General features: G+C 45.2%; 1 protein-coding gene across 1 annotated transcript in view; it reads right to left on the bottom strand.

The window, feature by feature from the left end:
• Positions 1-2,196: 2,196 nt before the first annotated feature.
• Positions 2,197-12,145, bottom strand: part of CABIN1 (calcineurin binding protein 1) — a gene marked incomplete at its 5' end in the record, with an annotated part of 455,669 nt that continues 445,720 nt past the window's right edge. The window contains 3 exons of the mRNA XM_082243930.1: positions 2,197-3,097; positions 3,512-3,726; positions 11,762-11,911. Of these exons, the coding sequence (XP_082100056.1) occupies positions 2,954-3,097; positions 3,512-3,726; positions 11,762-11,911 (509 nt within the window). The 3' untranslated portion in view covers positions 2,197-2,953. The remainder of the gene's footprint in view (positions 3,098-3,511; positions 3,727-11,761; positions 11,912-12,145) is intronic.

Below are 12,145 nucleotides of genomic sequence, written 5' to 3'. Positions count from 1 at the left end.
TTCTTGCACTGCCACAACTAGTGCGTCCACCAATGCTTCTTCCTGAATTATAGCAAGAGAAGAAGCGTCCTCCTCACTGTCTGAGGGGGCTTTACCTGGGATAACAGCCCTTGCAGAGGAACCTGCAACTGCCGTGACCATCTCTGAATCTGAGTCAGAGGTGTCAGATGGTATAGGGGTAGGCGGGGGTCGCTTCCTTGACCCCCGTCCCTGACAGGCCGCCTCCACCCGAGCCACCATAGACTCCAAAATTGCTGTAAATGACTCTATACTCTGTGCACCGGCGGGTCCCGAGGCCCCCTCGAGGGAAACAGGTGGGGGAATATGTGTGGCAGGGTCCATAATAACTCCAGTTACTTCCTGGATAATATAATTCAAAAAGTAAAGAAAAAAACTTTTTTTTTTTTTTTTTTTTCTTTTCTGACCCCCAGCGCCACAAAAAAAAAGCCCCTTAGTGTTACCTGCTTAGGGATCCCTATCGATCGAGAGAGAGAGAGATAGACCCCCAGGCTCACCACTTGATGCTCAGAGTTAAACTGCAACAGCTTACAGCGCTGTCTTGACAAACAGGAAGTCTTTTGGCTGGCTGCCCAGGAAGAAAGGAGGCGGCTCCGCCCCTCTGCACGCCTTCCGGCGCCTCCCCCAAGCTCCACGAGGTGTAGAATCACCTCAAACATGGCCGCCCCCATGCTGGAGACACGAGGCTACGCCAAAATGGCGGCTTGTGCGATCCAGCAAAAAAAATGGCGGCGGCCTAAACTGAATAGCGGTGTGCTGCAGGGCACACAACACTCTCTCTGCATGGGGATATGCGTGGTTGGCGGTACCGGCCCTGGCGGACCGCGTGGCCGTTCGGGAGGCCTGCTAAATAGCTGGAGATCTGATTTGGAAGGCAGTCTACATGTCCGTGGCTTCTGACTGGTAGGTAGCTTATACTTAACCCATAAGATTCCCAGAATGCCACAGATTACATCTTTAAAACATGTATACAATAGATTGTTAGCTCCCAAGCCAAGCCTCCTGGCTTTTGCACACATAAATCACACTCAAAGTAGGAGGATTTGTGACATGTTATAGGATAGAAAGGACTCTTTCTTACCATACAGAGAGGGGCCCGCGTTCACCACAAAACCCGTCAGGGAAAAAGGGGGAACATACTACTCACCATACCGGAACCAGGCGGGCACCAACTCCTGACAGTACCCCTCTCCACCGGGGCGGGAGGGCTGTCGACCAATACGGACGCCGTGACTCATGGTCTTTGGCGTTTCAGCGAGACGTTTAACTCGCGGGGTCAGTCCCTTAATGGGACTTTGTCGCGGCCGACCCAGCGCGGAGCTATGGCCTGCACGCGCTCGTAGGCTGAACTGGGGTGACCACCGGATCTCAACATCCAGCCCGTCGCCCAGTTCAGCTTTCTTGCTTGAAGATCTCACAGGAACACTGGAGAAAAAAGCTGTCTAAAAAATCTTTTTAAGAAAAAAATCTTGCCAGGACCGAAGATCCCAGCAAGGTATCTAGGTCCTTACTCCTAACTAGACAGAAAATAACTGATTTGCTGAGGCAGAGAGAGAGAGGATATACCCTCTGGGACTGCCCCTAGGGTGTGGCCAGAGCTTTTAATTTCCTGTCTAGTCCTGCTCCTGCGGAGGTAACATAACCCGAAGGTGGTGTATCACCGAGGACTATGTCTGTCGATGAGCGCTAGAGAAAAGGGAATCGGTCTACTTGAAAGAATAAGGGGTTGAAAGATCGACTTTCACAGCCCAAACTATATCCAGACAATGGAGATGAAAACCAGAAACTAGCTTAGGAAAGGACAGGGTGCTAACAAAAAATAAGTTACTCTAACACAGCAGAGCTGAAGAAAGGACGTCCATCCTTCTAGGATGCTAGGAAAAATGCTAACAGTAGGATGGATTATCCTTGGGTGGCCTAGTTTGCCAGTGTAGAATCCTGCTGTAGCTGGCAGTATACCCAAATGTTAAAGACCTTGGGGTTGATTTACTAAAACTGGATTGTAAAATTTGGGGCAGCTGTGGATGGAAGCCAATCAGCTTCGAACTTCAGATTGTTCAATTATGCTTTAAAAAAAAAAAAAAAAACTGGAAGCCGATTGGTTTCTCTGCAGAGCTGCACCAGATTTTGCTCTCTCTAGTTTTAGTAAATCAACCCCAAAGTCCTTTTTGTCCTTCAAGGTACAAGAAGAAAATATCAGTTTGACATGCCAGACATAGATCATAAATATGTACAACCTCACACAAGTGCTCCATGTAGATGACATTTCAATCACTTCAGCCTCTTCCTTTATTAGGGAAGGGTGACCTAATCACATGTAGAGATACCTCTTAGAAGAGCCCTTGAAAATGATATAATTGTTTTATTATTTATTTTTTTACAAAAACTGTGCAACATATATCATATCTTGGAATTCTTTCATTGTTGTAATTTTCTTTTCATTTACACCTTTGTGTTTATGTTACAAACATCACATTCTGTTTTTTTGTAATTAAAAAATGGACCTCAAAAGGAGGTGACAGCCTGTGATTTTCAGCAACTTCACCGAGTCAAAAGTTCTCAGGTCAGCACCAAGGTTGGAGCTGCAGAATAATCTGACATAATATGATAAATTATATTATCCAAGTCAGAAATAAAGTTCAATTCTGCAACAGTTCAGGAATATGTACTGTGTGGTCTTCCAGGTCTGAAATACACGAAGGACCTTGTGCAAAGCCAGAGAGACTGCTGCAAGTTCTTTGTGCCCTGACCCTACTCCCAGGACGGCCACGATCACCTGCACATAGCGCTGGCACACTGTGATATGACAATTTGGCTACTGGCAGCCGCAAAGCAATCCACATGCCAGGAGCTGTAGCATGCAAGCACAATCTGTTGGGAGTCATAGGCAGAATTTTAATTTGGCAGTTGGTGAGAAGTGAATATTAGGAAATGTTTAGATGTCCATGTAGTCATCGTCCTCATCTGTGTCACTCTCAAGGGATGATTCCTGGCTGGAAGTGTCCAAGATCTCTAGAGCTGGTTGGCACAAAGTCTCCTTCTTCACATTGGCAGCAGATTGAGATGACAGAATGACAGACTGTGGGAAGGTAGAGAGAATGGGGGGTAAATATATATAAAAAAGTGTCACAAAGACCCTACACGCAATACTGTGATTGGTAATTTCCAACATTTTAAATTTAAATATAACAAGTTTAGGATGAGTGGGTGGCTGGAATACTGAATAGGAGAAACATTTTTTTTTTCATCAGCTCTCAGATCTGTTCATATCTTTACCAACAAGCAAGCAGCCTACAGAAAACAGACAAAACAGCGAGGTAAACAAATCTGTGTATAGAGCCTGGTGCTGCCCACTTTTGACAAGGCATATTTGTTTGTGGCATATTGGGTTCTACTAGTAATACATTAACAATACAGTGTCACCATTCACATCCCTCCCACAGGCTCTATTACAGAACCCTGATTTAATATATTACCACTCCTTGCTGTTTACCTTCAGCTTCTGCTTGGTTTCCTCAGAGATGCTACCCTTGGGAGAAAGAAGGGTCGGTGTTGGAGGTGTGACTGTGATCTCTGGTGGGAATTTGCTTACACTGGAAGAGGGAATAAAGAGCTTTGGCACATGTGGGTGAACCCGAGGCTTGTTTCGTGCAATTTCCGATTTACTGGGCTGGATACTGGGATCTGGTGAAGGTTTGGAGCTGCAGGCTGAAGAACAAAAAAAAAGAGAAGAGTGACTAATACCATGACCACAGTGCTAAAAATAATCTGAGCGCAAAAACACAGATCAGTTCTCAAGAGATTACTGCATAAGCAACATTAAACTGAAAACGAATAGATTAGCTGCTTTTTGGGTTGGACTTGCAAATGTTAAACTACATGGAATTGTGGTGAAGCAAACAACGGCATTATACTTTCAGAGAATGCATGTAGAACAGCAGCGCCTCCTAGTGAGCAATGGATGAATAAAAGCATCTCTAGGTAAAACATTCTTGTATTTTGGATAAAGTAGGGAGGAAAAAAAACACTTGTAAGTGCCAGTTCACACATATGTGATGTCAGACATCGCATGTGATTCACAGCGCACTGCTCTGCAAATCACATGCGATGTCTGTGCGTTGCAAATTCAGCCATACAGATTGTATGGCTGAATTTGCATCGCATTCGGACCAAAGTCACACTGGACCCTTTTTTTAGTCCGCACCAGAAATGGATGGCATGGGTGTTCACACCTATGTGATCCAATTCATGTCCGAACTGACAGTTCGCACTGCGATATGCGAATCACTGGGGGGTGTTAATACAAAGTTAACGACCCCCAGATCAGTTTGCAAATTGCAGTGTGAACTGATCTGGGGGTGTCGTTAACTTCGCATATGGCAGTGTGAACTGCCTGCGAGTTGAGTGTATCGGCACTTAGGTTATAAGTAGGGATGCACCGAAATGAAATTCTTGGCCGAAGCCGAATAATAATGAAATGTTTGGCCGAAGGCCGAATACCGAACGCGGTGTTTCGCATTTTTTTTTCCATTTATTTTGCCAATTTTTTGTCCTCTCTCTTGTCCTCTCATGTCTCTCTCTCTCTCTCTTGTCCTCTCATGTCTCTCTCTCTCTCCCTAAATGTTACTGTAGGGAATGGGATTCAGTGCACACTGCAGCCTTGTACCATAGGGTTAATGTTAGTGACACTGTAGGGATTGGGAAGGATGCTGGGAATGGAAATCAGGAAGCATGCAGGCAGCCTTGTAAATTTTAATTGCAGATACAGGGCACTGGGCAGGTCAGGGTTAATGTGGTAACATCAATTACTCAGTGACAGTCAGTCAGTGTCAGTGTGGACTCGATCAGATTATACAGTGACAGACAGTCTCTCATAGTGGTGGTAGTAGGAGGCTGGAGGTGGACTAGTAGGAGCCTGGAAAGGAGCACAGCCGCATACATACATTACTCACTCGTGCACTGCAGCCCGCCCCACACATTCAGTGAGTCTTACTCTCCTCCCTAGTTTTTTCAATGGCACATTCAGGAAGCCAATCACGCCGTGAGTAGCGGCACAGCGGAACCAATCAGGTGTGCAGGCACGCGTGATTGGTTCGCTGTGCAGCTAATCACGGCGTGATTGGCTTCCTGAATGTGCCATTGAAAAAACTAGGGAGGAGAGTAAGACTCACTGAATGTGTGGGGTGGGCTGCAGTGCACGAGTGAGTAATGTATGCTCACCGCTGAAGTGTCCCGGCTTCACGGAAGTCTGTGAGTCCTCCTCCGAGTCCCTTCCCCCTGTAAATATCGTGACCTCGGCGATATGAATATCGCCTACGGCCACAGAATGATAGTCGATATCATATCGACTATCGTTCAGCCCTATTGTTCGGCACAAAATTATTCAGCCTTTTGACTTATTCGGCCGAACACCGAAGGTGTTATTTTTTCTATTTTCGGCTAAATAATGTTCGGCCGCCGAATATTCGGTGCATCCCTAGTTATAAGCAGTAAAAAAAACAAACTGTAGCAAAAAAAAAGGAGCATTAGCCTTTATGCACTACAGAAAAGCAGGCTATACAAATTAAAATAAATACGGGATAAAAATAAAAGTCCATAAACAAGTCCTCAGTGTAAAGCCAAGAGTGTTTTGGCAAGATGTACTATGTAACCCTTGACAATAACTGTAGCATCCTGATCAGGACCTTAGAAAAGGATCCAGCTTACTTAATGGATAATAAAGACACAAACAGAGAGCGCAGGAAGGTGTCAGTGATGTGAACGTTTTATAAAGGATAAAAAAAACCACAATATCCTCTTACATGTAATTCTGTGAATGTCAGTATAGAGGTGATAGCAGCATGACGATTATACCAGCAAAGGAATAGTAGCAGAATTGCACATTCTGATTTTATGTATCAATCGTGTAGATAATTGCCTCTTTTAACCATTAGTGCCGACTTTTTTTTAGTAAAATAACGCAGAGTAGACAGGACCGCATTGTAAGTGCAAATATGTTTGGTAGCCTTATAGATATTTTCCAGTACAACAAGTGTTTACCTTGTAAATGTATTACACATGGATTGTCCCACCTATTTTATGGTATATTGTTGAAGATGTCCCTGCTGTATGTTAGAGCTCTCCGCAGTAGCTTTGGAGAACACAGCATACTGATTGAGCAGGGCAGCTTCTGTGTTTTGCCTCCAGTGTGCCAATGCTGGCGCTAAGCTGTGGGTCTTCTTTCTGCTGCCTTTCCTGGAGCTAGGGGATCAGATTGTCAATGCTGCTACTATCACCTTCATGCTGACATCCACAGAATTCCATGTATGGTTGTATTGTGTTTTTATCCTTATAAAAATGTTCACATCACTGACACCTTCCTGCACTCTGTGTTTGTGTCTCTGTTAGGTTATTTTTATTACTGTCTGTGTTCCCACTAGGTAGCTTCACCATATGTATTTGCCTGGGCGACTATTGTCAGCAAAAAAGCAAGTGATGGGAATACAACAATTTACAGTTGTGACCAGAACAAGAGGGGATGGTGAAAACTGCATAGGAACTCCTTCACACCACTACAAAATTCACATTCAAGTTAAATGGCACCCCAAGTCACCTCCACAATGCACAAGAGTCACAGCACACCAAAAATGACATTAATGCACTACCACATATGGTGGTGTACGGCATCCGAAAAGAAAGTGCAGGTACACTTCTTGTCTGCTGTGCTGCAATGGCAGCCTATTCAAATAACACATGATAAAACATGTATGCACTGACGTAACATACTTAGCAGACAAGTGTGAAACCAATCTCATAGAAATTTCCTCTCACTTCCTGTTGCCCCTCTGGTTAATGAAGTAAAGGGAAAACTCCCCAAAGGAACAGAGGCAGCAAAAAAAAAAAAAGCTTTAAAAACACTTGAGCCACTTATGTATATTATTCTATAATTTCTGAAAGCAGAGACCCTGGGGAATAAAATGGTGCTAACTACAATTTTTACATTGCATATTTGTGTGTGTGTGGGTAGGGGGGGGGGGGGGCGCGACACAAGCCATCTGGATCACTTTTGTCTGAAAGCCCTTAGTCAGCTGTCAAAATCAGTAGCAAGCTTGTTTGCTTCAACCCCTTGAATACTGCCCGATTTATAAACATACCTTAGTAGACAGGCAATAAGGCATATTTCACCATGAGGAAACCATGGGGGGGGGGGGGGGGGGATTTAGGACAACAATGCAGAAAGAGTTTTTTTTCTTTCTGAAAAATGCATGTGGTTGTCTATTTTACAGATAATCACAGAATTATCTCACAATCTGTATTTAGCAAGGGCCACAAGGCTGAGGCTTCTGCAAGCTGAAGAGATCATACAGTATACAGTGCATCTGGAAAGTATTCACAGCGCTTTGCTTTTTCCACATTTTGTTATGTTACAGCCTTATTCCAAAATGGATTAAATTCATTAAAGTGCAGGAAATGGTGAGTGATGATGAATAGTATAAAAATCAATAAAAATATACAACATCCAATAATCAATTCCTCCAATAAATAAATAAAGATATCAAATAATCAATAACACACAAAATAGTGTGGGAAACGATTAAAGTGCGGGAAATGTTGCATGATGATAAATAGTAAAAATCAATGAATAAATATATAACATCCAATAACCAATATAAAGTAGTATGGAAAACTATAAAAGTGCGGAAGAATATTGCGTGATGATGGTGAAGATGAGAACGTGACAAATAAAGTGCTAGTGACTATAAGTGGGGATGGGTGGCCACACTAAGTGTGGGATCAAATGTAAAGCAATAAATCAAGTGCGCAAAATATAATAAATTCAGTAATGAAATAAATTATCCTTGTGAACAAAACGAAGTGATGCTGCTAAACTAAAAAATTGTCCAAGTGCAGCTGAAAATTTTTTTTTGAATAAAACGTGGCTTTAGTGGTGATATCTTGACATATAAACTTGGTGACCGAAAGACTTTCCCCTTACAACAGGGGTATCTCACTTTAACATTTGTGCCTGGCTTGTATACCGCATCCACAGCCTTTGTTTTCAGATGTCTTTTCCCCTTATATCAGCCAGTATAAAGATGGCCGTGCTTAGACTTCCGGGTGACTTCCTGTTTCCTCTTTGTGGAACACATGAGTCACTTCTGGTTGGTTCCGGGTTGGTGATGCCGGGACTATGCACACAGGTGCTATCATTAATTTGACTTTGATCCCTGATCCTTAGATCCCGAGGGACGAAAGGACCGCTTATGGGCCAAGAAGAAAGGGCCACATTCGCGACGAGACTCTTTGCCCCTGGTAGTCTGTGGAAGCAGAGTACTCTTCCCTCCAAGTAAGCCCCTTAATGTTCTCTTCCATGGAAGCTCCGAACAAACGGTCTCCTACAAAAGGGAGATCAGTCAATACTGTCTTGGAAGCTTGGTCCGCAGAACAGTATTTCAGCCATATCATGCGGTGAAGAGTCACCGCTGTCATGGACACTCTACAGGCTAGGGGGCCACATCCAGAGAGGCATCACAGATATACTGCCACCCCTGGACCAACTGGTATCCCAGCTCCGCCAGGTTGCCCCCCTTTGAAATCCTGGCACAGGAGCTTAGCCCATTCCACTAAGGTCTGGGAAACCAAGGTTATGGCAAAAAACGCCCGCAGAATGGAACCGGCCATGGGAAAAAGGTATCAGACACGGGATTCAGCTCTTTTGTCAAAAGGGTCCTTAAAGGATAGAGTCCTCCACTGAGAGAAGGGTGGCTTTATTCTAGTGAAATGTTTAGGGACCCCAACAATGCGTTTGGGGGAACCCCACTGACTCGCGACAATGTTGTCGAAATAGGTGGGAAAGGGAAACACCTTTGTCGCTTTGGAGGCTCTGTGGGTACCAAAGTGCACCGGTGCAGCAGACACAGCAGTAGCTGCGTCCTCCAATTTCAAAGTTTCCGCACTGATACAATCAGTGCATCCGCTAGCGCCTTTTCATGCATGGCTGTAGTGGAATAGGAATCATCCTCACTGTCAGAGCACTCCGGGTGCGTGGACACAGACCCAGTAGGGTGACTCTTGTCTGCGGTGGCCAAATCAGCCTCAGAACCTGAGGAGATGGAGGATGCAGGTGAAGGCGGAGGACACTTTTTGCTCGTCCTATTTTGGAGGGCCATATCTACTTTGGACACCAGTGACTGCAGGACCGCCATCATAGCAGACAAGTCCGACTGGAACCCATGGACCCTGCAGCCTCTGAGAGGGGGTCAGATGGTGACACCTGCTCCAGGGACTCCCTGGTTAACCTGGGGACTGCCAGCAAGAAGTGTAAAAATTGCTGTTAAAAATTCCCCCCACCGCTGCACCAGCGGCACCACAATTCCCAGTGCACCAAATACCTACAGCAGAAAGAGGGAGCCGTTTAGCACCCACAGGGACTCACCACCCCCACCTCAGATGCAGAGCCAGAGAGCCAGGCTGCACACCGTGCGTTGATCAAAGAGAAAGAGGAAGTACATGAACTGCCACTAGAGGCCCACTGCAGATTCACCGCTCCATAGGCTTCAAAAATATGGCCGCCATGTGATAGCCATGGGAAGCTACAAGAAAATGGTCGCTGGACTACACAAACATGGCCACTGATTATACATGCAGGCATCCACAGCGAAATGGCGGCTAGACATGGCGCCTAGACATGGCGCCCAGGACCACCAGGTACATTTGGACAGTAAGGGGGGACCCCGCTAGGACCCCAACCAGGACCACCCCCCAAAAACAGCATTTTGCGCAGCTGGCGGTGCCCCACCCGCCCGCACTCGACACCCCCAAACAGAAAAGACAGGCATGACCTCCCTGGGGGAGGGATGGGTGAACAGGTGGGGTGGGGGTCCGCAGAGGGACCCTGATAGTGAGGGCTAGCAACATGAGGGAAGGAAGGGCAGCACTCGGGGGTCTGACCAACCCAGGGAGGGGCCCACGTTCACCCCAAAACAGGCACCGCTCCAGGCAGACCACTACACCATCTTGGAATGGGGGTGCTGCAGATCAGAGGCACGCTGTGACTCAGGTCGTGACCAGGGCTTTGCGTCCTTGCAAGACGTTTAACTCGCCAGCCAGCCCCCGTCCAATGGGGCTATGTCGCGGCCAACATAGTGCAGAGCTAAGGTTGGGTCGGGCTTGCTGGCCGGACTGGGAAGACCGTAAGGATCTAGGATATCCAGTCCATCGGCAGTTGATTGTAGTTCTCACAGAAACAGAAAATAATAAAAGGAGAAAAAAAATCTGTTTAAAAAGGAAAAAATGCTAGGACCAGAGATCCCAGCAAGGAACTAGCTCCTTACACCTGACAAGGCAAAAACAAACTGAAAGCCTGTGGCGGGGAGTGGGAATGTGCCCCCTGGGGCTGCCCTATAGGCGTAGTTGAACTTTTTTCCGCCTGGTGTCCTACTGTGGGGGGCAGCGTAAACGCAAAGGGTCAAGAAGATCTGAAGCTGTGTCCCTCAATGAACGAAAATGAATTTTTTTTTAATACTTCTCTGTGCTCCCCCTTCCCTGTGTGAAGGGGAAGATAGGGAATAAGAGATCCAGTGCTGTGCATAGCTGGATCTCTCCTCCCCTCTCTTCCTTTTCACACAAGGTCATTGACCCCTGCTGCAGTCAATCAAATACAGTGAGTAAGAGACGGGGGAAGGGAAAAGCACCGCTGTGTGCATCTATTGAGTGCGGCTCCATATACACACAGCTTGGGAGCAAGCAGTCATTGTGTGCCCCCATAGAAAAAGGTTTACTTTGGGGACTCATGAAGAAGAGGAGTCAAGATCGCCGGTTGGGGACCGGAGAAAAGGAGGATAGGGGCCGCTCTGTGAAATATTATTGCACAGGTGAGTAAAAAATTTCTTATTTTTATGAAAAAGAAATAAAAATAAAATGAACCTATAGTAAAACTTTAAAGCCTTTAGAGTTTACCAGTTTAGAGTTAAAATGTGAGCTCTGGCGCTAGAATTATTCCTCTAGCTACGATTTTAATGGTGATACCTCACATTTGTCATGCAATCCCTGTTTACATATGTTTGGGGGACCTACGTGTGTGTTTGCATTTGCACGCTAGCACAGGGGGGGCTAGCACGACTGTGGAAACTTCACACTGGACCTCATGCAACTTGGATTTTGTGCCTCCCACTCTTTCTCCAGACTCTGGGACATTGATTTCCAAATGAAATGCAAAATGTTCCACAGTCAGTGATGGCATCACTGTGCTTGATTGGCCAGCAAACTTACCTGACCTAAACCCCATAGAGAATATGTGGGGTATTGGCACAAGGAAGAGGAGACACCAGACCCAACAAAGCAGATCAGCCGAAGGCCGTTAACAAAGCAACATGGGCTTCCACACCACCTTAGAAGTGCCACAGGCTGATCGCCCCCATGCCACGCCATGGACATACTTTTTAGTAAGCCAACATTTCTGTATTAAAAATCCTTTTTTTTTTATTGGTCTTATGTATTTTTACATTTTCTGAGATACTGAATTTTGGGCTTTTACTAACTGTAAGCCATATTCTTCAAAATTAAAACAAAGAAATGCTTGAAATATATTACTCTCTATATAAAATATATGAGTTTCTCTTTTTGAATTGAATTACTGAAAGAAATGAACCTTTTGATGATATTCTATATTTATGAGAAGCACCTATAAAAATCTAAAGCAGGGATCTATATTTCACTTTGTATAAATAAATGTGCCTTATATATTTCCTCAGATGAAGCTTACCTGTCTCTGTGTGACTGGTACTGGCAAAGCTTGAGACCCTGTCTGATTGCCAATGAGAAGAGTCCGATGCTGTGCTGATAGTTGCAACTTTGGCTGGTTGGCTTACACGTGAGTCTTGACGGGGCAATGATGTGTCTTCTACATGTTCATCTTTTCAGGAAAGAGATATGATAAAGAAGAATATAAAAAGGAAGTGGTGACAAGATGGATGTACAACAATTGGATAAAGGGGAATTAAGCCCACCACAGTAAAATCAGTCTGTATATGCAGTAAAGCATGCTTGTATTACTAACTGTACTGAACCTAAGGGGGTTAATCCTCTGCATTGTGTAAAAGGCTGTTTGATCCCATCTTCTCTGTTCCTCCCCTTCTTCCACAGTCCC

The sequence above is a fragment of the Pelophylax lessonae genome (assembly GCF_965119305.1).
Source record: "Pelophylax lessonae genome assembly, chromosome: 1".
NCBI lineage: Eukaryota > Metazoa > Chordata > Amphibia > Anura > Ranidae > Pelophylax > Pelophylax lessonae.
This window is presented reverse-complemented; position numbering and strand designations above follow the sequence as displayed.